The sequence below is a fragment of the Rhinoderma darwinii genome, chromosome 3 (assembly GCF_050947455.1).
Source record: "Rhinoderma darwinii isolate aRhiDar2 chromosome 3, aRhiDar2.hap1, whole genome shotgun sequence".
NCBI lineage: Eukaryota > Metazoa > Chordata > Amphibia > Anura > Rhinodermatidae > Rhinoderma > Rhinoderma darwinii.
Window position 1 is genome coordinate 264,675,671 of NC_134689.1, and position 27,090 is coordinate 264,702,760.

The 27,090-nt window shown below is 39.6% G+C and overlaps 1 protein-coding gene across 2 annotated transcripts in view; it reads left to right on the plus strand.

Moving 5' to 3' along the window:
• Positions 1 to 27,090, plus strand: part of SHF (Src homology 2 domain containing F) — a 272,777-nt gene that overhangs the window by 70,127 nt on the left and 175,560 nt on the right. For both annotated transcript variants that reach the window (XM_075857869.1, XM_075857870.1), the window contains exon 2: positions 19,263 to 19,392. In XM_075857869.1, coding sequence (XP_075713984.1) covers positions 19,263 to 19,392 — 130 coding nt within the window. The remainder of the gene's footprint in view (positions 1 to 19,262; positions 19,393 to 27,090) is intronic.

Consider the following 27,090-nt stretch of genomic DNA (forward strand, 5'->3'; position numbering starts at 1 on the left):
TGGAGCTCAGCCCCCCCCCCCCCACCCCACAGAGACCAGGGGAGAGGCATACAGATCCTTATCTGTGTTAATAGTGTATACTGTTTTTATCCTATTTTATCTAGGCTTCCAGCAATACAATAGAGCTGTCATTAACCTGCCCATCCTCTAATGATATTGAGATGATTCTCCACATCCTCTGCCTGTATATACAACAACCTGACAAGTGAGCTACAGGGAACAGGAAATATCGTGACTGCTGTAGTAAAAACAAACAAAAAAACGTAAAAATAAAATAAAAATGTGTAATATAGAATTGATTTAAATAAAATGTTGTTTTCTGACGATACATTCCCTTTTAACCTGTTCAGTATACCATTGTCTCTTAAGAAACTGAATATTGTATCTATTTTATTGTTTAGAGGCTAAGTACACCTATTTGAATTTTTTTTTAATTATTATTATTCTTAAATCAATGTTTTTTGTGGTTTTCAAAACCTTTAACTCCTTCCCGACTGCCCACTTTCTTTTGACGCCAGACAATGCGGGTCCCCATTCTATACCGACGTCTTTTGGCGTCGCTGTAGAAGAGGTTGATGAGCGCTCCTGTGAGCGCTGATCCTCTAAGTAGGAGCTGTAACTAATAGCTCCTGAATTTAGGAGCTGTCACGGTCTGTGGGTATGAATGTCACGGTCTGTGGGTATGTGGACCTACTAGGCCGCACCGCCATAGCAGGGAGGCAGCTGGCCAACCAACAGGGCACCCAATAATACAAAGTCCCGCACTAGGGTACCTGAATAGTCCAGACAGTGGCAGAGGCTTTAGCATGGATGGAGGTGGATGCAGCAGGTTGCGCCAGACGTGGCAGATGACAGCGGGTGCAGCAGGTTGCGCCAGACGTGGCGGATGACAGCAGGTGCCTGCAGGTTGCGCCAGATGTGGCGGATGACAGCAGGTGCAGCAGGACACGACTCCAAACAGGAACAAGGACACAGCACGGGATACAGGTAGCAGGGCACAGGTACAACGGAACAAGGTAAACACTAAGGGACCATTTGCAAAGACTAACATGGGAATACTAACAACGCTCAGGCAATGAGCAAAGGGGCAGGGCCCTTCTTATAGTCAAGGGTGATCATGGGCTAATTGCTGATGTTTTACATGTGCGCGCACTAGCCTTTTAAGGCCTGGTGCGAGCACCCTACGGGACACAGCAGAGTGGAGCGGAAGTGAGCGCTGGCGTCTCCTGGGGAGATGTGGGCCAGCGCTCACCAGACCATGGCTGCGGCCATCGAGGGATGAGTAATCCTGACGATCCGCGGCCATGGATGTTACAGGAGCCTACTGAACTCAGCTGGGATTGGAAAAAAAAGAAAGTTGTAAATAAAGTTATCCCTTACTAGGATTAAAAAATGAATTAAAAAAAGTCCAAAAAAAACCAACATTATTTTGCATATAATATATTTGATTGCCCATACATTGCATAAAAACAAGAAAACTACATATATTTGGTATCTACATGACCGTAATAACCCAAAGAATGAATGTAACATGTTATTTACCGTGAAACGTGAACGGGATCAAAAACAATGCAGAGAAAAGCTTTTTCCTATATTCACACCGCAAAAATAAATTGTATAACTTACACAGTACATTTCTTTCTAACCCCAAAACGCGCAGAAAAAAATAACGTTTCTCTCACCTAAAACAAGGCCTCGTACATCCACATCAATGAAGAAATAAAAAAGTTATGGATGCTGAAAGGAAGAGAGGCAAAAACGAAAAAATGTTGCGGCTATGTAAAACTTTTTTAAAGTCATTGTTTGTTTTTTTTAAAAAGTATCATGGTGTTTTATGCAACTTTTTAATTGTTTTTTTATTTAAAAAAAAAAATATATATATATTTTTTGAGACATCGCTTCTATGTATTCTGTATCCTGTTTCTATGTAAAGTGTTCAAATGTTTACATAGCCTTTAACCAAAAAATGGATGGATGGATTATTATAGAAATATATACACCTGATGGTTGTTCACAAATGTACAGTTTAGGCTATGTTCACACTTGCATCGTGGCTTCCGTTTTTAACAGATGCCACAACGCTCTGACAGATCCTTGCACCACCAGCTTACCGGAGCCAGAGGGGCCCGATTGACTTGGTGATCTTCCTCCTGTCAATTCTGAATGAATTAGCAACGATGGTCTTAGTTTGGAAAATATATTATGTTTAACTCGATAGGTGTCAGACGTGTCATTTAAAAAAATTGGTTTGGGTTTCTAAAATGGTGCCCACACTGATGCCTAGATTAAAGGGGCCGTGGCCAGTGTTCCCTATAAGGTGCATGGCTGCGCACCTTTCACAGTCCGCTCGCTCACTAAAGTTTAAAGCCCGCACACTGTCACAGGCGGCGAGCAGATGCAGTGGCGTAGCTAGCCCCGAAGGGGGCTCTGGTGCTAGCGACAGCCACATTTACTTGTATGTGCGTCCTCAGGAGGCACATACAAAAGAATACTATAGGCTGCAGGCCACGTTAAAGAGGCTCTGTCACCAGATTTTGCAGCCCCTATCTGCTATTGCAGCAGATAGGCGCTGCAATGTAGATTACAGTGTTTTTATTTTTTTAAAACGAGCATTTTTGGCCAAGTTATGACCATTTTCGTATTTATGCAAATGAGGCTTGCAAAAGTACAACTGGGCGTGTTGAAAAGTAAAAGTCCAAGTGGGCGTGTATTATGTGTGTTACATCGGGGCGTGTTTACTACTTTTACTAGCTGGGCTTTCTGATGAGAAGTATCATCCACTTCTCTTCAGAACGCCCAGCTTCTGGCAGTGCAGATCTGTGACGTCACTCACAGGTCCTGCATCGTGTCGGCACCAGAGGCTACAGATGATTCTGCAGCAGCATCAGCATTTGCAGGTAAGTAGCTAAACGTCGATGCTGCTGCAGAATCATCTGTAGCCTCTGGTGTCGATGTGTCCTCGCTCGTCTGACACGATGCAGGACCTGTGAGTGACGACACAGCGTGATCTCTGGAGAACACGCTGTGTGTCTGCACTGCCAGAAGCTGGGCGTTGTGAAGAGAAGTGGATGATACTTCTATACACAACGCCCAGCTAGTAAAAGTAGTAAACACGCCCCGATGTACGCACATAATACACGCCCAGTTGTACTTTTACTTTTCAACACGCCCAGTTGTACTTTTGCAAGCCTCATTTGCATAAATACGAAAATGGTCATAACTTGGCCAAAAATGCTAGTTTTTTAAAAATAAAAACGTTACTGTAATCTACATTGCAGCGCCTATCTGCTGCAATAGCAGATAGGGGTTGCAAAATCTGGTGACAGAGCCTCTTTAAGCCTGCAGCCTGTAAGGCTCTGGGAGTCGCGCAGGCCGGCAGGATGACGTCACATCATGCCGGTCTGCGCATGCGTCCCGCCGGAGAGGCAGTGTAGCAGTCAGACTGTTGCGGGAACGGGGCAAGGTAAGTACAAGCCCTCGTTTTTAGGATCTGTGGTGGAGGGGTGACTGTGTAGCGCTATATACAAGGGGAGGAGTGGGCTGTGCAGCGCTATATACAGGGGGGAATTGCTGTGTAGCACTATATACAAGCGGAGAGGGGGGCTGTGTAGCACTATATACAAGGGGAGAGGGGGCTGTGTAGCACTATATACAAGGGGAGAGGTGGGCTGTGTAACACTTTATACAAGGGGAGAGGGGGGCTGTTTGGCACTATCTACAGGGGGGATTGCTGTGTGGCACTATCTACAGGGGGTGACGCTATCTACAGGGGTATGTGTGTGACGCTATCTACATCTGCTGTGTGGCGCTATCTATAGAGGCAGTGGTGTAATTAGAGATTCTTTCATTGATGTGTATAATTGGTGTTTATAACAGTTTTTTTTTACTGGTGGACTTGTAATATTATAGTATTTCAAAAAGTAATTAAAACTAATTTAAAATAAGGTTTCTTATTCTTTTATTTAGTCGCTATATTAGCGTTTACTGGGGGTATTACTTTTGGTCATCAGATCGCCCACCATTGATGGAGACTCCCCTTGCTCCCTAACTGCTCCGCTCAGGTGCTGCCAAGACTTAGAGGGAACATTGGCTGTGGCACTCCACATTTTTTCTTGGGTACTTAACCCGGAATCTGAAGTATTACTGTATAGTGTTATTAGATTTGCTGCTTTATTATTTTTTTTGCCAACACATTTATTCACATGAATATACTTTCTTAGTGTAATGGCTGATCATATATAGTCCATTGTCAATACATAAATCAATGTGAGCTCGCTATCCTACAAATATGAAAATTATAATATTTTTGGGCAAATTTACTAAGCTATCTAAAATTTGGACAGCATAAACTTAGACCAGGCAATCTGAAGATGTGCAAAATGTATCACAGTGGTGCACGCTGTACAGTATGATAAATTTTGCGCATCTTGTTTGACATGATAGCCACTTTTTTTATTTTGGTTCACCTATTTTTGTTTGCCGCATCTTTGGTACATTTTAAGCCACTCCCCTTCCCTGCTAAGCCACAACCCCTTTTCTAGACCGTGTCTAGTGAGGTGCAAACATCTGTTCTTAAATTGTGTTTCACATAGAAATTTGATCAATATAGTATTTTATTTTTTATTTTTTTCCAAAAAGTGACATCCACAGCCAACTATGAATAATTAGTGTTATTTTTTTTACAATAGTTTTTAAAATATATTTATTTATTTATTTTTTTACCAGGAAGCATTTATTTTTAATTTTTTTCCCTAAGGCCTCACTCGTCTTGGCTTCAAGGAGACGCACATACTGTATAAAACCCACATACAAAGTAAGATCATGTAAAGTAAACTGATCTGATTGCTCTGTTGGCAATAAATTTAGGTTTTTTTCATGCAATGAAAAAGATAATCCTCCATAGCGCCTGAGAGGGTTAATTTTGGCCATTTTCATTTATAAAGACAACTTCTTTAGGAAGATAACGGCCACAATTAAATCAGGAGGTTTTGTTTTTCACATATCCCCAGGGCAAACATGTCAACTTGCTGACGTTTAGGAAGTCTTGCTGGTTTTTAGTATTTAAAGGTTTAATAGACTTAAATAAAATCCTAGACCTTTATTAAAATGTCATTTCAGTGCCACCTCTTTTGAGTCTTGGGAAGATGACATGTCTGCTGGAGAAGTGACAGTTCTTTTGTTCCTTCCCTTTTACAAATGAATGTTCTTTGCAGCTGTCTGGCAGTAATGCAGCAGCACAAGAACAAACTATTTTCATCTTAAATGGGCACACGTACAATTAAATGGAGGAGCTAAATATTAAATTGTGATGGCAGGGATTGATGTGTAAGAATAGTCTGTTTTACAGCACTGCGGAATATTCTGGCACAGTGTAAATAATGGTATAGACAAGTCAATCTCTTAATGTGTAGTCTAGTCATTAAATAGGAGACTAGCTTGTTTTTGTATTAAAATGTACTTATTAAATGTTAGACTTTAAAGGGTACCTCCAATGATGATTTCACCTATGTCTCCCTGGAGTTTAAATAAAATATATCTTTTACTGGTATCATATTACAAATGTGTAGACATAAACACATAAAAAAAGATGTTTTACAAAAAAAGTGTTGTTTTTTTTCTCTCCCTGTTGCAGGAACAATAGGTGAAATTAATCAATCTTTCCCGTGTTGGTAAAGTGTGCAACCGGTAGAAGTTATTTGTGTATAGTACCCTTGAATTAATGCACAGGGTATGTGAATGCTCCAAAAAAATAAACAATATTGATTTATACAAGCGGAAAAGTATTTCCTATGTCACCCATGGTTTGGTATATATAGCTTTTTCTAGGGTCATTAACCCCCCTACCCGTTCCGTAGTACAGCGGTGTCAATTCCACTTTCCAGACACATCTATATAGTCGCTTCTGTTGAGCACCACTGTGTTTCCCCCTTTGTCGGAGGCTTTTGTGATGATTAAAAAATAGATTTATTGAGAGGGGCTATCCATTAAAACCCATTAAGGAAGTGTATAAGTATGCACAAAAACAAACCAGGGAAGAACTCCTTGTTCCCAGAAAGAAAGAACTTCCCAAACAGCCCATAAGATTAATAGGTACATTTCAACAGGGCCAATCAAATGATCAAGAGTATACTCCGAAAACACTGGGATATCCTCCAAATGGACACGGACCTAAAGGAAGCTATTTCCCCATGGGCACAGGTTACATACAGAAGAGGGAGGAGTATTGGGGATAGAGGCATACAGAGCCACTTAAAAAGTCCTCAAAGACATGATTGTTGGCTAGATAATTAAAAAAAATCTATGTTTGCTATAAGTGTGGACACTACAAGGCATGCTCAGCGGTACAAAACACAAAACAATTTATAAGTTCACATACAGGAGAGAATTATAAAATCAAAGACTTCATATACTGTAGGTCAAAGAATGTGATATCTACAAAATTACATGTAGTTGCCCCCTAGATTATATAGGGAAAACTTTTAGAAAATGGAGAAGGGTCCTTGAACATATAGGGGACATTGAGAATCACAGAGACAAACCGGGGAAACCATAAGGGGGATGCAAGATGTCTAAAATTTGTAGCCATCAAATGAATTCACCCAAACAAAAGGGGAGGGGGTGTAGATAGAATGGTTCTGCGAAGAGAATCAAGATGGATCTTTAAACTTGGCTCAATTATGCCCAATGGACTAAATGAGCAACTTAATTTATATTTGCTTTTTATAACTTCTATCAAGGGTTAATAGTGGTTGTGAATTTCTGTAAACGTACACTCCGTTTACTTGGGCTCAAATACTAAGAACTGATATATATTATCTATGTAAATACTATTTCTCCTCAAAGCCTTCAATAAATACAGAATACCTAATGCATGAGAATGAGGACCATCTTAATACATAAGAATTTGGCGGGAGCTGCTGAAAAATATCCGGTCAGTAATATAGCGAATACTAGAACACTAGTGTAATACCAATCCTATCCTATTGTTAAAACCAAAATATCAATTTAATAGGTGTAGTCTATCCAAACTGTAGGTGGGTCTTGATAACCGTGTATAGCAATGTCTAGTACCGCATCGGATTAGACAGAAATACCCTCTTCTATTTACTGGGCTGTGCGTTACCACAGTCTACACCACACTGTGGTAGCGTGCATCATTGTTTGATGTTTGCTGGTCACCTATCTGCCGTAAGCTATCGCACTGTGGTGGCGCAGCTGCCAGCCGCTGTGCGCCTGGTTGATGGGCGGTCCTGACTTGGCGACGCATGAGTCTGGTAGGAGGAACTGGGCACCGCCGTCACTAAGTTTACGGACTGTCCAGACATGGCATGGTCTGTTTCACTGTGTCTGGCGGCGTATCAGTCCCTCCATGGGTACACACCTCCCGTTACGTCACAGGAGATGTGTCCAGAATGGGAGGGAATACAGAGTTAAATAGGACAGGTGAAGCACAGATAGGTCATGACGTCAGACGCTGATACAGGCGTTCATACCATCATGGAAGAAACGTGCTTTCAAAACCTTCTGCCACTGCAGAATCTCTGAATAATAATATGTGCTGCTCCAGCACACTTTAAGCCTCAACTTTGTTAGGCTATTTGGCCATATCTCCCCTGATGAATTCTGGCTGTAAGAAAACGCATCGGGAGAAAGAAAATATCGCTTTCCAAAACCAATAAAGAGGTTTCCCAGTCCTTACTGGAAAGTGCAATTGACCACGCTGTACTACAGAACGGGTAGAGGGGGTTAATGACCCTAGAAAAAGCTATATATACCAAAACATGGATGACATAGGAAATATCGATATTGTTTTTTTGTTTTTTTTGGAGCATTCAAATACCCTGTGCATCAATTTAAGGGTTTTATACACAATAACTTCTACCGGTTGCACACTTTACCAACACGGGAAAGATAGAATAATTTCACCTATTGTTAATGCAACAGGGAAAGAGAAAAAGAAAAAAACACTTTTTTTGTAAAACTTATTTTTTGTGTGTTTATGAGGAGTTTATTCTACACATTTTAATATGATACTAGTAATAGTTATATTTTATTTAAACTCCAGTCCTACCCCAGTAATTCATTTGCTAATTTAAATGGAGTATATAATACTGCAATATACCTTTTGGTGAAAAGTGTCCAAGTTCACTATTTACACTCACCTATGTCTCCCACAAGAAGTTAAAAATGTATGGAGATGTGGCCGAGGGGGTGGGTGGTCTAGTTCACCATCCACTCTCATCCAATCGTCAGACGTTCTAATGTGTATGGGGACTCAAAATTCGGCTGACAGCAATTGTTGGGGAAAAGAAGAATCGGGAAAGTTGTATTTCAACATTCCCGATCTTTTGTATGTTGAAATACAACATATTTATGGGTTTAGCACTGCATGTATGTAATAAATAAAAAATAATAATAATAAAAAAAATAAAAAAAAAATAAATAAATAAAAAAAATAAAAATAAAAAAAAAATATATATATATATATATATATATATATATATATATATATATATATAGAATAAGCAAGGATGCAGCACGCCGAATAAATAAAATGAGAGGTTTATTCACCAAACACCACAACAACATTCCACCCTCTGTGAGGGCTTTTTCAACTACTCTTATCTTTTGATTCGGAGTTCTGCTTCCTTGCTTATTCTTTATATATGATTTGTGAGGAAAAGGGTTGTTCCTCAGAAGCTTGCACCAACCGTGAGGTCGTTCCTGCTACTGTGCTGCTCCATTTTGCGCTATTTGTTTATATGTGTGTGTATATATATATATATATATATATATATATATATATATATATACATACATACAGTGAAGGAAATAAGTATATGATCCCTTGCTGATTTTGTAAGTTTGCCCACTGTCAAAGACATGAGCAGTCTAGAAATTTTAGGCTAGGTTAATTTTACCAGTGAGAGAGAGATTATATATAAAAAAAAAAAAAAAGAAAATCACAGTCAAAATTATATATATTTATTTGCATTGTGCACAGAGAAATAAGTATTTGATCCCTTTGGCAAACAAGACTTAATACTTGGTGGCAAAACCCTTGTTGACAAGCACAGCAGTCAGACGTTTTTTGTAGTTAATGATGAGGTTTGCACACATGTTAGATGGAATTTTGGACCACTCCTCTTTGCAGATAATCTGTAAATCATTAAGATTTCGAGGCTGTCGCTTGGCAACTCGGATCTTCAGCTCCCTCCATAAGTTTTCAATGGGATTAAGGTCTGGAGATTGGCTAGGCCACTCCATGACCTTAATGTGCTTCCTTTTGAGCCACTCCTTTGTTGCCTTGGCTATATGTTTCGGGTCATTGACATGCTGGAAGACCCAGCCACGAGCCATTTTTAATGTCCTGCTGGAGGGAAGGAGGTTGTCACTCAGGATTTGACGGTACATGGCTCCATCCATTCTCCCATTGATGCGGTGAAGTAGTCCTGTGCCCTTAGCAGAGAAACACCCTCAAAACATAATGTTTCCACCTCCATGCTTGACAGTGGGGATGGTGTTCTTTGGGTCATAGGCAGCATTTCTCTTCCTCCAAACACGGCGAGTTGAGTTAATGCCAAAGAGCTCAATTTTAATCTCATCTGACCACAGCACCTTCTCCCAATCACTCTCAGAATCATCCAGATGTTAATTTGCATACTTCAGACGGGCCTGTACATGTGCCTTCTTGAGCAGGGGGACCTTGCGGGCACTGCAGGATTTTAATCCATTACGGCGTAATGTGTTACCAATGGTTTTCTTGGTGACTGTGGTCCCAGCTGCCTTGAGATCATTAACAAGTTCCCCCGTGTAGTTTTCGGCTGAGCTCTCACCTTCCTTAGTATCAAGGATACCCCAAGAGGTGAGATTTTGCATGGAGCCCCAGATCGATGTCGATTGACAGTCATTTTGTATGTCTTCCATTTTCTTACTATTGCACCAACAGTTGTCTCCTTCTCACCCAGTGTCTTACAATGGTTTTGTAGCCCATTCCAGCCTTGTGCAGGTCTATGATCTTGTCCCTGACATCCTTAGAAAGCTCCTTGGTCTTGCCCATGTTGTAGAGGTTAGAGTCAGACTGATTAATTGAGTCTGTGGACAGGAGTCTTTTATACAGGTGACCATGTAAGACAGCTGTCTTTAATGCATGCACCAAGTTGATTTGGAGCGTGTAACTGGTCTGGAGGAGGCTGAACTCTTAATGGTTGGTAGGGGATCAAATACTTATTTCTCTGTGCACAATGCAAATAAATATATATAATTTTGACTATGTGATTTTCAGTTTTAAAAAAAAATATAATCTATCTCTCACTGGTAAAATTAACCTAGCCTAAAAATTCTAGACTGTTCATGTCTTTGACAGTGGGCAAACTTACAAATTCAGCAAGGGATCAAATACTTATTTCCTTCACTGTATGTGTGTATATATATATATATATATATGTGTGTGTGTAGAGATAAGCAGCACTCTGCGACAGATTCCAACACGGTAATGGGTGCAAGCAGGTAATCCAGATCCGTGGATTATAAAACATAAACAAAAGAAATCCCACAGCACTCCGATGGTTCCAAAAAGTATGTGATTTATTCAGTCGACAGCTGCAACATTTCCGTCCTGCTATTTTCATGCTTGAAAAAGGTCCTATAGCAGGACGGAAACGTTGCAGCTGTTGACTGAATAAATCACATACTATTTGGAACCATCGGCGTGCTGTGGGATTTCTTTCGTTTATATATATAATGGGATGGACAATGCATCGAAGCTTCGATACTGTTTTGATAACGTGCACCATCAAACGGTTTGGTACCGTTATTTCATGTGTTTCGATATCAAGCTGTGCGGCTGCACAGCTCAGTATTGTAATACATGAATGTATGAGAGCGGGGCTGCGGCTGTGTAACACAGCCATTGCCCGCTCCTGAGAAGTGCGCGCGTGGTTAGCATGATGTGAGGGCGGGCGCACTGCAAAACTCCCCAATGTTCTGTCTTCGGTGCCTGCGCCGGCCGCATCACCTCATTCTGACCACGCGCACACTTGTCGTCAGAAGGGGGCAATGACTGTATTACACAGCCGCAGCCCCGCGGCGGAGATCAGAGAAACCTCTCATCTCAGCCACTAGTCTCCTGAATGCTGCGATCAAAGCTGACCGTAGCATTTAGGGGAAAATGAGAAGAGGGGATGCCCTTTGCGTCACAGGGAATTCCTGTGACACGACTGAGGGCCATACCATATATGGGCATACAGCCCATGGTCCATTAAAGGACCCCAGGGCTGTCTGACCATATTTCCTGTTAGGGAATACTTGGGTATGTCCCACAACTGCCTGTGTACTATCAGTACACAGGCTAATGTACTGGCATATAGATATATGCCAGTACATTACAGTTTAAAAATAAAAAAGTAAAACAAATAAAGTAATGTTAAATTTTAAAAAAACACACACACATATTACAATAAAAATTAAAATGAGTCTCGATTCATAAAATATACACATATTCGGTATTGTCGCGACCGTAATAACACATTTATAGCGTCATTCATGTTTACGCTGTTATAAAATTTAAAAAACGGCAACATGATGGGGTTAATTACTACTAATGTGAGGCACGTGGAGGTTCAAAATTCATCACACCTCGTGCCTCACATCAGGAAAACGGAAGAACTGGTTTTTTTTTATCATTATTGGCAAAAGTATCATTTTGGTATTGAGTATCACAATACTACACGAAGTATTGGTATCGAAGTCCAAATTCTGGTATCGTGACATCCCTAATATATATGTTATTTATATATATATATATATATATATATATATATATATATATATATATATATATATATATATATATATATATATATTTGGTGTCTACCATTGATTGAAAATCTCTTTTTTACTACCCCTGCCTTATTTCTGAATGTGTTTCATGCTTAAACTTAGGAACAAATGTTCGGAGCTATTTTGATTTTCTTATTTTCTTACCAACCTTTTCCCCATGTCTCATTTCTCCATTTTATTAGCTATTTGTCATGCGAGTCCTTGAAAGATGATTTTGGTGGAAAAGCTTGACATTTAGAGTTAATTACCGTTCTGTGATTGCTAAGTGTTGAATCTGTTTAATATGATTTTTTCTGCTGCTCTGAGCTCATTGAAGAATGACCGTGGCTTGTGTCACCGACCCGTCATTCTATGGCTCTATGCCTCAGTGATCAATTAGGACTGTATGCTATCACTGCTCACAGCTGCATAAAATCATTTCACTATATAACAAAAGGCAATAGAAACCGGTTAGATTGTTGCCGAATGTATTTGTTGGAAATCTACTACAATTCATTCTGTTGCTGTTTGTGTTTTTCATTTGACCCATTCCTGGAGGAGATGAGGTAATAACTATTGCTGTGGTACAATAATAAGTCAGACATGCTTTACATATCTGCGATTTTCTAGTTGCTACTTATCCTGATAAATACACTTACTTTTCTAATGTCTTAGTGATTCCTGTTTGCTAGTTGGATGGATAGCACTGGCCTGGTTTATGTACTGCTTTAAAGAATTTGTGTACTCTTTTTGTAAATATTTTTGCATACAATTTGACTTTTTATATTTTTATATTTATCTCTTAATTTGAGATTTTATATTGAGTGCCTTATGAGCGTGTCCATGTTTTGCATTTTTTTTTAGAGTGTATGTATGTATGTATGTATATTAATAAGTTCAGGGCCAAAGAAGACACTGGTTCGAAGCTGTGATTTGTGACCCAAAATCCAGCAAATGTTGTATTTTTTGTGATGGCCGCGTTGCAGTTGCATTACGTCACATGTCCCACCATGACCACACAGGCAATCATATTTCCGATGTCACAAGCAGCATGACCATTTTCTTGTAGCATGACATATGTCGTATAGCCTGAGCCCAAGTCAGTGATATGTTGTAAATTTGTTCCCATTTTCAGTGCAACATTAAAAGGATCTGAACTACAATACGTTTTTATGTTAGAGTGAAAAATCCCCAACTGGGTTTTTAATATTGATTGCCTATCCTTAGGATAGGCCATGAATATTAGATCGGTGAAGGTCCAAGTCTTGGCACCCCCACTGATCACTTGTCTGAAGGTGCTGTGGCGCTCGTATGTGCACACGCTGTTACATTTGTAGCACCCGTTCATGGTATTGCAGCATTGTCCCATTAATTTGAAAGGTTCATTCGAAAGGTTCTCCACTTTGGACAATCCCTACTTGTTAGAAGGGTCCCTCAACAAAAAACTGATCACATAGTGTCCCCCACTTGGGACTCCAGTGATCAGTGTAATTTGTGGGGCAGTAAGTATTTCACATAGTATTGTTTTCTCTTAAAGAGGCTCTGTCACCAGATTTTGCAACCCCTATCTCCTACTGCAGCAGATCGGCGCTGCAATGGAGATAAGAGTAACGTTTTTTATTTTAAAAAACGAGCATTTTTGGCCAAGTTATGACCGTTTTTATATTTATGTAAATGAGGCTATCTAAAGTACAACTGGGCGTGTTTAAAGTAAAAGTACAACTGGGCGTGTATGGTGTTCGTTACATCGGGGCGTTTTTACTTCTTTTAATAGCTGGGCGTTGTGTATAGAAGTATCATGCACTTCTCTCCACAACGCCCAGCTTCTGGCAGTGCACAGACACACAGCGTGTTCTCGAGAGATCACGCTGTGACGTCACTCACTTCCTGCCCCAGGTCCTGCATCGTGTCGGCCACATCGGCACCAGAGGCTACAGTTGATTCTGCAGCAGCATCAGCGTTTGCAGGTAAGTAGCTACATCGACTTACCTGCAAACGCCGATGCTGCTGCAGAATCAAATGTAGCCTCTGGTGCCGATGTGTCCTCACTGGTCCGACACTATGCAGGACCTGGGGCAGGAAGTGAGTGACGTCACAGCGTGATCTCTCGAGAACACGCTGTGTCTGTGCACTGCCAGAAGCTGGGCGTTGTGGAGAGAAGTGCATGATACTTCTATACACAATGCCCATCTATTAAAAGAAGTAAAAAAGCCCCGATGTAAGGAACACAATACACGCCCAGTTGTACTTTTACTTTAAACACGCCCAGTTGTACTTTAGAAAGCCTCATTTACATAAATATAAAAATGGTCATAACTTGGCCAAAAATGCTCGTTTTTTTAAATTAAAAACGTTACTCTTATCTCCATTGCAGTGCCGATCTGCTGCAATAGGAGATAGGGGTTGCAAAATCTGGTGACAGAGCCTCTTTAAGCTATAGTAGTATTGCTATGGTGTGGACACTTAAATCATCCACAGTACTCCTCTCCTCCCTTTCTCTATGTCCTTCTTCTTTTGTCATTCTCTCTTTCTCCCTCTCTTCCTTCCGTCGCAGGTAGTGCCCATCACATCGGTAATGCATTTAGTCAACTGCGAGAGAAGCCCCTCTTGCACTATCCAGTGAATCGTGTGACCCTATGAGTACTATTAAACGCCTCGCCTAGAATATCTCTGAACCTGATCTTCAATATGTTCTTGCCTACGACAGTAATGAGGGACCCTCTACAGTCATTTTATTATGTCTAACTTCTTGTCAGGGACTCCTCACCCTATCTCTCATTGTTTATTATTGTACTTTCACTTGTTTTCTTTTGTCTTCTGTTAACTTAAAAAATGCATCATTCCCCCGAATTTAAAACAACAATAATAATAATATTGCACAGAATCTTATACCCTCTTCACAGAGTTTTTTTGTCACTGATTTTGACGCGGGGACCATCTTGGAATCAGTGCCGAAAACTGGCCGAAATCGCCTCCCATTTCAATGAGAGGTGGATGTGCTTTTTTCCTGGGCGGCTTTTCCCGCTCGCGCCATGTATTTTTTTGCCACGGTTCTGCTCTCTGACTTCCAATTTGAAATCAATGGGAGGCAGAAAAAGCATTTTTTGCTGCGTTTTTTGCCTGTGGTCCTCAGTGGCTGCGGCCGAAAAACACTGCGAAAGCCGTGGCAAAAAAGCGCAGGCAGGTCAGAATCTGCATTTCGAGGGAGATTTTTTTCTGCCTGCAAAATACTCAGTGTGAACTAGGCCTTAAAGCATTTAAGTATGCAACGTTTTATTCCTGACCAATCAATGGGAAGAAGGAAAGAGGCTGGCACTACCAAAACCGCACAGTCGGAATAGGAGTTGAAATATGGCTTGCTTACTGTTGGATGATTGCAGGTAAATTGCCACGGAGTTGCTCTTCGAAAGAATAGCACAAAAAGCTGAATATATATGTAGAGGAATGATCGAGGCACTCACCGAAGCTGGCAAAAAATATTTTCTTTATTACAAAAAAGGGATCTAGGTCAGGATGTGGAATTGCCTACGGCCGTTTCACGTGCTGGTACACGCTTTCTCAAGGCCCTAGCGTCACTTCCTTCACCTGCCTTTTTATTCACAAATTAGTACACATTGTTACATAACAAAAAATTAAAAAAGACAGGGAAATGCACAGTATACTTTGATGGTTCATACAACTGGTACATTCTAATCTTAGAATATCAATATTACAATACCAAATTCTCTAAAAACAAATAAGGTTCATGTTAAAAACGAACTCAGATCATTCCGATCATTGAGACCGAGCGGTCCTAGTGCACCTGTCAGAGAAATGATCTCTGCCTCTCTCTGCAGCAGAGATTTGTGTCTGTCTCCTCCTAACACCAATGGCTGAATGTGAACAATACCCACAAATCGCATGCGTCGAGCGTTATTTTCATGTTTCTCCTGCATATGTTGTATCAGCCTAGGGCATCCCTCACATGTATTTAGTGATCTTATATGTTCACGAAATCTTACATACATAGGTCGTATAGTTTTTCCTATATAAAATCTACCACAATCGCAAATTACTGCATATACAACATATTGGGTCCTACAGGTTATTAATCCATTAATTTCAAACGTAATGCCCCCTAAATTCAGGTTCCTTGTACGTATTATGGAATTGCAATAATTGCATTGTCCACATCTGTGGTTACCCTTTGGACTATTAGCTGTCAACCAGTTCTCTTTGCACTTCTCTTTTTGGGAAAAACGTCCCCTGACTAAAATGTCTTTTAAATTTTTACATCTACGAAAGGATACGATTGGTTTCCTAATTGCGACTTCCATAAGTAATGGATCATTCTCAATTAGGTGCCAATTGTTTCGAATACTTGTTCGGATAACATCACTCATTGGGCTATAACCGAAGGATAGAACAAATCTCTGATCTTTTTTGATAAGAGTTTTTCGACTATGTTTTTTATGATGGAATAACGATGTTTGTTTAGTTTCACTAGCTCTATTTAAAGCATCTTTTACCAATTGTACCGGATAACCTCTTGCTTCCAACTTTTGACTCATCTCATCTGCCTGTTCATAAAATGTCAAATCACTACTATTAATTCGTCTTAGACGTAAAAATTGAGCATAAGGTAAAGATTTAGTTATATGTCTAGGGTGATAACTATCATACCGCAACAATGTATTGGTGGCTGTAGGTTTTCGATAACCTTTAGTCTGAATTGCTCCCTCCTCTATTGTTACATATACATCCAAAAACTCAATTTCTTGATTACCAAATTTATGTGTAAAACTCATATTTGATGAATTTGCATTCAGGTATTTTACAAAATCTAGAAACTCCTGCTGGGTACCAGACCACACTACAAAAATGTCGTCTATATAACGCAGGTATAGCTGTAGGTATTTGGCATAGGGATTAGAAAGATTGTATATCATTTGTTCTTCAAAGTCCGCTAAAAATAAATTCGCAAAAGTCGGAGCTACGGGAGTACCCATAGCCGTTCCCGACTTTTGTCGATACCAGATGTCATCAAATTGAAAGGAATTGTGACTCAACACATACTGTAATGCCTCACATATGAAGTCAATAAACGCATGATCACTTTTAGTATACTGCAATTGACGTCTAACGGCCTGTACACCGGCATCCTGAGGGATACGGGTGTATAGGCTTTCGACGTCAATACTAGCCAATTTGAATCCTTTTTGCCAACCAAAGTCCATAATTATTGACAAGAAATCTTGTGTATCCTGTAAATAGGAAGGAATATTCTTTAATAATGGGCGCATAACCCAGTCCAAATAGCGTGAAAGTGGCTCAGTAACTGATCCAATTCCCGCTATAATGGGGCGGCCCGGGGGGAATTCCATTGATTTATGTACCTTTGGGATGAAATACCAGTATGGTCTGTTGGGGAATGGTATAATTAATTTCTCTCCGAATTTTTCAGAAAAGAAACCACCCTCAACCCCTTTTCTCAATAGTGATCTCAATAACCTTAGGTACAATGAAGTTGGTTCCTGTTTAAGGATTTCATAGACCGAATTGTCATCTAACTGGCGATGGGCCTCCTGAATATAATATTCTTTGGACAGTAACACTATATTCCCTCCTTTATCTGCCGGTTTTAAAATAACATTATTATTAGAACTTAACCATTTCAATGCCTTTCTTTCCTCTACTGATAGATTGGGAATGGCTGAAGGATAAATGAGGCATTTTACATCACGTAAAACCTCTTTTTGAAATAAATCTAATTGTGAACCGGCAGGTAAAGGAGGGTTAAAGGTGGATGGTCTCCCACCCTGAAACTTCTCAATATTGTACGATTGTGGTTCACAATCCACTTCTTCAATAGGGACATCCATTAAAATATGTAACATTTTTCTATCTTCAGCAGAAAAATTATCATTTAAACTAAAGCCAAGAATACCCACAGTAACTTTCCTTTCTCCAATAGGAGGCACCTTTTCAGAAACATGACCAGAAAAAACCCGATGCAAATTCATCTTACGTATTGATTTATAAAGATCTATTTCAAATTTAGTATAATCAAATTCAGAATTAATACAGTAGTTAAAGCCCTTTGAAAGCAGAGACAGACAATCTGGAGTCAAAATAAGATCGGACAGATTAATCACAGTTGTTACATTGGTAGAAACAGGTACATCTAAATCAGATATAGACACTACATTATTAGAAGAGCAGTCTCTTACTGTCTCCAAGAGACCTGCTTTCGCTTGACTCCTGCATAATTGCCTCTTCTGCCTTTGACGACCCCTTCTGATGCTCCTCCTAAAGGGTTATTATTCCCCTCAATTACAGAACTGGTGGAAATGTCCATCAACGGACCATGCCTGGTCACTTCTTCTCCATAGCTAGAATCTGATCCTGAATCGGTAGTCCAGTAATCAGTTGATTTATGCTGGATCCTTTGACGTTTTATTCCTGACCATTCCAAAACTTTTAAAAACTCTAAAACATTCTTACTATTCACATTCATCATTTTTCTTTCTATCTTTTTTGTGTGAGAGCTATAATTTCCTGAGCTCCGAAAAGTGAGACTTCCTGAAAAGAGGTGTGTGTGTGTGTGTGTGTGTGTGTGTGTGTGTGTTTTCTAATGGTTTTTACATGTTAAAATTGTTAACATTTTAACATGTAAAAACCATTAGACTTCTGAAAACAAACTTTATCACTGAATTCTCCAGAAATGTTATACTAGACCCAGTGATCATAGGACGTTCTTCCATTGGAAATATTTAAAAGGAAAACTCCAGCTGGAAATCTCCAGTCACCTACTGAATCCCAACCTGACCCACAACATAAGCATGCTATTAAAAATAATAATAGTTACATGTCCTTTTATCCTTTTTCTTGGCTTAGGGAGGGACCACCATTACTCTCCCTATGTGGTTCTTGAGCAGAAGTGCTTGCGGTGTGGATCAATAATTGCCACCAGCACTTAAACTGTTTTTGATTGACACATTCAGACCTCCAGAAGATAAATGTGAACAAGTCTAACATACGTGGCTGCAGAATTTGTTAGTATATAATAGGCCAACAATTTGAGTCTTTGCTTAAAAATTACAATTGACAACTCCAATTTTTTTTGAAAGGTCATCTTTGATGTCTTTGTTATTTTTTTATGTTGTAACAAAATAACAAAGTTACACCCATCTGTCTTGTGTATAATGGTAGTGATGAGATCAACCTAGCTTCAAAGAAAAACTGATAAGGGTGGTGCACGATACCGGGGTTCAAAGAAAACGAAAAAAGAGGATCTCTGTATCATTACCACTTCCTGAGAACTGGACTACGCATCACAAAGTGTATAAGCTTTGCCTAGAGTGTCCTTTAAGGGACTTGCACTACTATTAATTTCTTGATACCTTGCAATGCACATACTGTATGTTTCCCTAAATATTAAACTTCCCATACTTTTGTTTTAGGTAATCATCCTTGAAGACTATGCAGACCCATTTGATGCTAAACAAGGCCCTGGAAGCCAAACAACTGTAGAAATAGTGACTGAGAATGATGGCTATATGGAGCCATATGAAGCTCAGAAAATGATGGCAGGTAAGCAAATCTACTGATGCTTTGTGTGTGTGTATATATATATATATATATATGTGTATATAAAATGTGTGTGTGCAAACATTTGACAGTAGAGGTTGAGAAGGACAAATTGGTTAAAATGACATGTACATATAGCGTATATAATTACATGCCCAATACATAACTACATTTTTGTACCGATATTTTTTTAATCATTTTACAAGGTAAAATATAGAATTACTAAAACGGTCTCCTTATTTCTCCTTTATTATATCTCATAGGAGCTTAAAAAGTGCAAGGTTAAAAGCTTTCCTCTTGTAAAATGCTTAAGATCCGGAATAAATTGGTTTAATTATTAATGACGAGATAGTCCTTAGTGTCATTTACATTCATAAATGAAAATGTCTTGTATAAACACTGCTGTAGGATGCAGTGATTATATTGCATGGTGTTATGATGTATTTCTCCAGTTAGTGTTCTTATCTTGCCTCATTTAATACCCACTTAAAATTTTTATAAGCCTCTACGAAATTCAAATTTCCTGCACGGTCTTTAACCCTTTTTGGGATATTTGGATATAAGTTCTGGAACACAATGAAGGTAAAGATTTTGTGAGTTTACAGCTCTGACACGGTTTTGACTGCAGGAATTTTCATTATTGTGACCCATTATCTGGTTGTCTAGTGAAATTAAATTTCCTATATACAAGAAATGATACTAGAAATATTCAGAAAATCTATAATAATATTGTTGGACATGGATAAGAGAAGAGAATTCCCTGTTCTGGATCCTTACCTATTAGTCAGCTCTAGAGGACTGCCCATTTTACAGACAGTGCATTGGTTTCAATAGGAACTGTGTAATGCCTCAGATCCCCTGTGGTGGCGCTGCAAAAGAATAAAAAACTTGCCAGATTTCCCCTCAGTTTACAGCTAATCGTTTGGGTTCCCAGTAGCTGGACATTTAATTTAACATCTGAAGGACATGGACAATTTTGGCCTTGAGGACAGAACACTTTTTTTTATATTTCATCCCGATTGCATCCCGATGCTCATAACGTTTTAATTTTTTTGTACAACGTAGTTGTATGAGACTTTGTTTTTGGGGTACTTTGTGTAGGTACCATTTTTTGTTACAAATACATTATAGTTTAATTTATATAAATTTTTATTTTGGCAAAAATGCAGAAAAAAAGCAGTTCCGCTGCAGTTTTTTGTTTTTTCTTCATCATAAATAATGTTATACATTTGTTGTACAGGTTGTTATGGTCGTGGCAATGTTTTGGGACTTCTATTTTAAAACGTTTATTCATTGTAAAAAAAAAGTGTATTTCTATGTATTTTTTACTATTTTTTTTTATTTAACATTAATTATTATTATTTTTTTTTATATCCCATAGAGGGACTTTTCATTTTTATTTTTTTAACTATAATCTATATGCCAGTACATTAGCCTGAGTACTGATTGTACACAGGCAGTTGTTAGGGCATACCTCAGTATGCCCTAACAACAAGAAATATGGTCAGACAGCCCTGGGATCCCTCAATGGACCCTAGACTGTCTGGCCATACAAGTTAGGTTTCTCTTCTCTCCGAGGTTAGACCGGGGCAGCTGCTGTTTATTACAGCCGTTGACCCGCTCCTGATTGCGCGTGGACACTGGCTGTCACATAGAACGAGAATGCTCGTCCTAATACGCTAAGTACCTGCCGCTCGTCCTGTGTCGGCATCTAGTTAACAGCTATGTCCACCATCCCAAACATTTCTTTTTTAATTCAACTTAATCATCAATTTTTCAATTATTTTGTGTCTGCAGCACCTATACAGGCATATATGTTTCCATGGTAACAGACAAACCCTGTGTTGTCTGGACCGGCAGTCGTATTGCCTTTCATTGATAGATCAGCAAGAATTAGGGGACAGATGAAAGAAAGTATGACTGCAGGATCAGAATACACTGTGTTTGTTTGTTTGTTTGTTTGTTTGTTTGTTTGTTTGTTTGTTTGTTTGTTTGTTTGTTTGTTACCATAGAAACATATAGGCATGTATTGGAGCTGTAGACACAAAACAATAGGACATTTTTAATTAAGACTATTTCCAAAATTTATTCATTTTTCAATTCAATGTATTTGTATCTAAAAGGGCTCCATACATCTTTTTGGCATACATCAGGGCGGTATGAGTTGGCACAGCACAATTAGTTACACTATTCCACACAGAGGCATCCAGTAAAACAAATGGACCTTATGGTTGACGTTTGCCTATGCAGTGGCATACGTTGGAGCCTTCCATTGGAGGTATATGGTGGGAAATACTCTCAAGGTATATCTCCGATGGAAGACACAAACGAGATGTGAACAGAGCCCCAGAATTATGTTACGCATTATGTAAATAGAATAACCTCTTCTTCAACACCAACATGTTCTAAAGGTCCCTGTGCGTCTTTTGCTGCATTAGTTTATATAAACTTCTATAAAATTTCAGCTTTCAATTAGTTTAATATATCTTTTGAGATGCCAAAGATTTCCTTTGCTGTCCATTTTCTCTTTCTAATTAGAGTGTCGTCAGCATTTGCTGGACTTGTTAACTCTTCGGTTGGGTAGTCTGTCACCTCCAAAATGTGCTTCTCAGCTGAACGGTGAGAGGGCTCCTGCTGTGCTCAGAATTAGCAATATCTCTGGATACTTACAAAGCAAAATGTGCTGCTGCTGAAGAGCAAGGTTTACACCGTAATAACTAATTTGGATGATGGATTATACAGTGACAGCAAAAATACATTGGTGATTTTAATATTATATCCCACTTCCTAAGGTCCATTATAATGAATCCACACTGGTCCATCAGGGTCAGCGTTGGATTCATTATCTTCTATTGATTACTGAAGGCTGCTCATCAATTTTTGGCTGACTGCTCTTACTTGTTATGATGTTCTCCTCACGATAAAGGTTTTCCCAGGCTTTTCCTTGAATCTTAGTCTTACATTGTGTGCTAAACCAGTCTGATGTCCAAGGGAAACATATTAGTGTGTGTGTGTGTGTGTGTGTGTGTGTGTGTGTGTGTGTGAGTGTGTCCTATATATCTATATGTCTTCATTCACATGAACGCATTACAGATCTGTGTAGTATGAATCTGTATTACAGTTCACCTACCCATACTATACCTCCGTGTTCCTCATGTTTTATACGGTGGAACAAAGAGGTTTTGTCTCATGGAATTATAAAAATCGTGGTGAGCGATAGTGTAGAGTCATTGCATTCCTTCTTGGGGGATAATACAGTGTCTCATATAGGCACCATACTGTATGGCCGCAGATGGAGTGCCTACAAGTACGTAATATAGACTCATAGGGACTCTAGTTAGGTTTTGCAGTGTCCATGAACCGTAAGGGTATGTTGACACGGCCTATTTTTAGACGTAATTCAGGCGTTTTACGCCTCGAATTGTGCCTGAAAAGATGGCTCCATTACGTCTGCAAACATCTGCCCATGGCTTGCAATTGGCTTTATGATGTTCTGTTCAGACGAGGTGTATTTTTTAGGCGTCGCTGTCAACAGACGGCGGGCAAAAATAAGCCCGCATCAAAGAAGTGCATGTCACTTCTTGGGACGTTTTTGGAGCCGTTTTTCATTGACTCCAATGAAAAACAGCTCCAATTACGTCCATAAAAGACGCCGCGAAAAACGTGAGTACTGAAAACAGCTCCGTAATTTCAGACGTATTTTGCGTTTGCGTGTGAATATACTATTAGGGTATGTTCCCACGACCTATTTTCGGCCGTTTTTCGGGCTGTAAACGGCCGAAAAATCGGAAGCAGAATGCCTCCAAACATCTGGGAAAACGGCGTTCTGTTCCGACAGAGCGTTTTTCGCGGAATTTTGTTATGCGTAACAAAACGGGCGCGAAAAAGAATTGCAGGACACTTCTTGGGAAGTTTTGGAGCCGTTTTCCATAGACTCTATTGAAAAAAGCTCCACAAATGGCCGTAAAAACGCAGCGAAAATCGAGAGTGGCACAAAAAAACACGTCTGAAAATCAGGAGCTGTTTTCCCTTGAAAACGGCTCCGTATTTTGAGAAGTTTTTGACTCTGCGTGTGAACATATCCCAAGGTGTAATTAAAAGGTTTTGCAGTGTTGAATTGTGGACATTTACATTAATTCGTTTATTTCTATAACACTACGCATACCGGTAATTTATATAAAGGTGCCCAGACATACAATATATGGACAAACCGCAAAAAGTTTTTAAATCAGCTGCCACAAACAAAAGGCCCTAACCACCATACATACATATAGAAACAGATGTACCGTGGTTAGGGCCTTTTTGTTAGTGGCAGGTGATTTAGCAACTTTTTGCCATTTGGCACACATGCTGACTTTCTTTTTTGCCCCAATTTACATTGATTTATAGAGATACTATATTTGTTCTTCTATTTTGTGGATATGTAAACTCCTTTCCACAATCCTGAACAAAGTTTTGCATTATGTTCTTTTCTCCTTATACATGTCCTAGATAGGGTAACTTATGGCCAGATGTTTATGTAATTAATATCACATATTCTAATGATCGTAACCTACCTATGTGTTATGTATGCACCACTGTGATATTTGTCCATTCTGTGTAGCCTTTATACAGTCAATCTAGTTTGTATCTCCTGTATACTTTATATACCCCATTTTTGTGATAAAATAAAATTTGTGATTTTCTACTTTCATGTATAAATAGTGTATGACTCCCTGTTCTTTTTTTGTGTGTGTATATATAAGATTTTGGAGTGTCTATGGGAATTTTTGCCCATTCATCCAGAAGAGCATCAGACACTGATTTTGGACGAGAGGGCCTGGCTGGCAATCTCCGTTCTAGTTCATGCCAAAGGTGTTTGATGGGGTTGAGGTCAGGGCCATGTGCGGCCCAGTCAAGTTCTTCCACACTAAACTCTCCAAACCATGTCTTTATGGACCTTGCTTTGTGCACTAGGGCACAGTCATGTTGGAACAGAAAAAGGGCCTTCCCCAATCGGTTACTACACAATTGGAAGTATACAATTGTCCAAAATGTCTTGGTATGCTGAAGCATTAAAATTTCCCCTCACTGGAACTAAGGGGCCTAGGCCAACCCCTGAAAAACAACCCCATAGCATTATCCCTCCTCCACCAAACTTTACAGTTGCATAATGCAGTCAGGCAGGTAACAGTCTCCTGGCATTTGTTAAATCCAGACTTGTCCATCAAAAGTTAGAGAAGTGTGACTCGTCACTGCACAAAATACGTTTCCACCGCAAAAGAGTTCAGTAGCGGTGTGTTTTACACCTCTCCGACGCTTGCCATTTTGCTTGGTGATATAAGGATTTCTTGCAGGTGCTCGGGCATGGAAACCCATGCCATGGAGCCCCCGGCGCACAGTTTTTGTGCCAGAGGAGGTTTGGAACTCTGCAATTATTGAGTCAGCAGAGCATTGGTGACTTTTATTCACTATGCGCCTCAGCACTCGGTGACCCCGTTCTGTAACTTTACGTGTTCTGACACTTTGTAACAGAGTTGCTGTGGTTCTTAAACACTTCAACCTTACAATATTATCACTCACAGGTTATTGTGGAATATCTAGGACGGAAGAAATTTCTCAAACTGACTCGTTTCCAAGGTGGCATCCTATTACAGTACCACGCTCGAATTCAGTGGGTTCTTTAGAACGACCCATACACTCACGAATGTTTGTAAAGACAGACTGCATGACTATGTGCTGGATTTTTTACGCCTCTGACAATGGGACTAAATAAAACACCTAAATTCAATGATTAAGAGGTGTGTCCGAATACATATGTCAATATAGTGTATGTGAAATGAAACTTCATTGAGTTTCATCTTGTAACCCATTTGAGGGTACAGAAGAAGCCCCATCAACCCAAAATAATGCCCATAACATGTAGGAACCTTACTATGCACTATAAATGTCATACCATGCGCTTGCCAACAGATATTCAGTGCATCTCTACAACCATCATCTTGCCATTGAGTCATTTCTTTCCACATAGTAATTTGTAGCCATGTAGTAATTTTGCCACATAGTATTGAAGTGGTGCTGAAATTGGCATGGGGAGATCTGGGCCATATTCTCTACAGCGTAAATGCAGATGCACTGGCCATTGCTTTATGCTGGGATTAAAATGATCTCTAGTAACTCATTTTAATAAACATAATTTGGCTACCTTTTAGTTATGCACAATAATATCAAATTCTACTTCAGTATTAAATACAATTGACTACAAAAGGGGTGTCTTCCTAAATGTCTATTTTTTTGTTCTTACTAATAAATGTATAGGTATGAAAGTCTATAAATGTGTTCATTTAGCTTATTGTTGCTGCCGATAAGCACTAGGATGACACAAAGCCCAATAATTTTTGATTAGTGTTCGAGGCGGGACATTGTTAACAATGGTGGCTGTTCATATGGAACACCCATATATCATGATTTCGGTGTATGGGTGAAGCCAAAACACTTCTGTATTGAAAATACTAGTCTGGCAGCATTTTTACTACGAAGAAATCTTCTGCGATATTACACAGAACCTTTGAGCAATTGTCTGATTTGTTCAGGAACTCCTAGCAGAGGATAATCGGATCATTCCCTGCTAATAGATTATATGTATGTAAATTGAGGATTTTGCAGTCTTTGAATGTGTGAAATGATGACTGTCAGGAGAGGTTTTTCCAATCTTCAAATGTAATTTTCCTATTCTGTATAAACTATTAATTTTTAAAGGGTTATTCCCATCTCCGACATTTGACATATCCACAGCACTGCTTATCTTTTACGTAACATAATAGAGAGAGACACGTGCATGCGTAACCACCTCTCCAGGCGGGACAGGGATTGTGTGACCCCCGTTCTAAATTTAGGTGCTGGTTCCAGAGCTGGGACCCGTACCTATCAGACATTTATGGCATATCCTGTGGATAGACCATAAATGTCTGAGATGGAAATAACCATTTAAGCTCTGAATTCGGACAGTGTGTGTGTGTATGTATAATAAATACATAGGTGATAATTCTCTGATCGCTGGGGTCGCCATTGAACGTGAGAAGGGGGTCCTGAACCCTCAGATTTTCCTCACTACACCCCCCCTAGTGAGGTGGGTGCCGGCCTAAAATGCGTCCGTCGCTCCATTTATTGTTTGGGACTTAACGGAAACAGTCGAACGCTACATTCAACTGACTTCATCGGCCTCATAGACATTCAACGGAGCGGAAGCACACATGCTCACCTTCCGCTCCATTCAAAATCCTCCTAATTGTGATTGTGCAGTGAGGAGTAACTGGGGTCAGGACCCCCGTTCTAGAGATCGCTGGGGTCCCAGTGGAGGGTCCCCAGCGATGATACATTTATCACCTATCCTGTGAATAGGCGATAAATGTTAATTGTGGGAGAAAAAAAACCTTTAAGTCGTCTAGGGATTATTTTCAATGGGAATCAGTAGTTCATATGGTGCAGAATTTCTGCCGCAATTGGTAAAATCCATATTGAGGAAATAATAGAAGTGACATGGGTTCTGCATGGAAATCGCATCTGATAGTCACACACGGATAAGCCACACTGAATCAGCGTGCCCAATGCAATGCCCAATGCAATAAGAATTACCTCATTATTCTTTCTTTCATTGTGCTTTACTTCTCATGGAGGCAACTGGTGTTATGGGCTGATCCATTTTTGTCTGTGCTTAAGAAA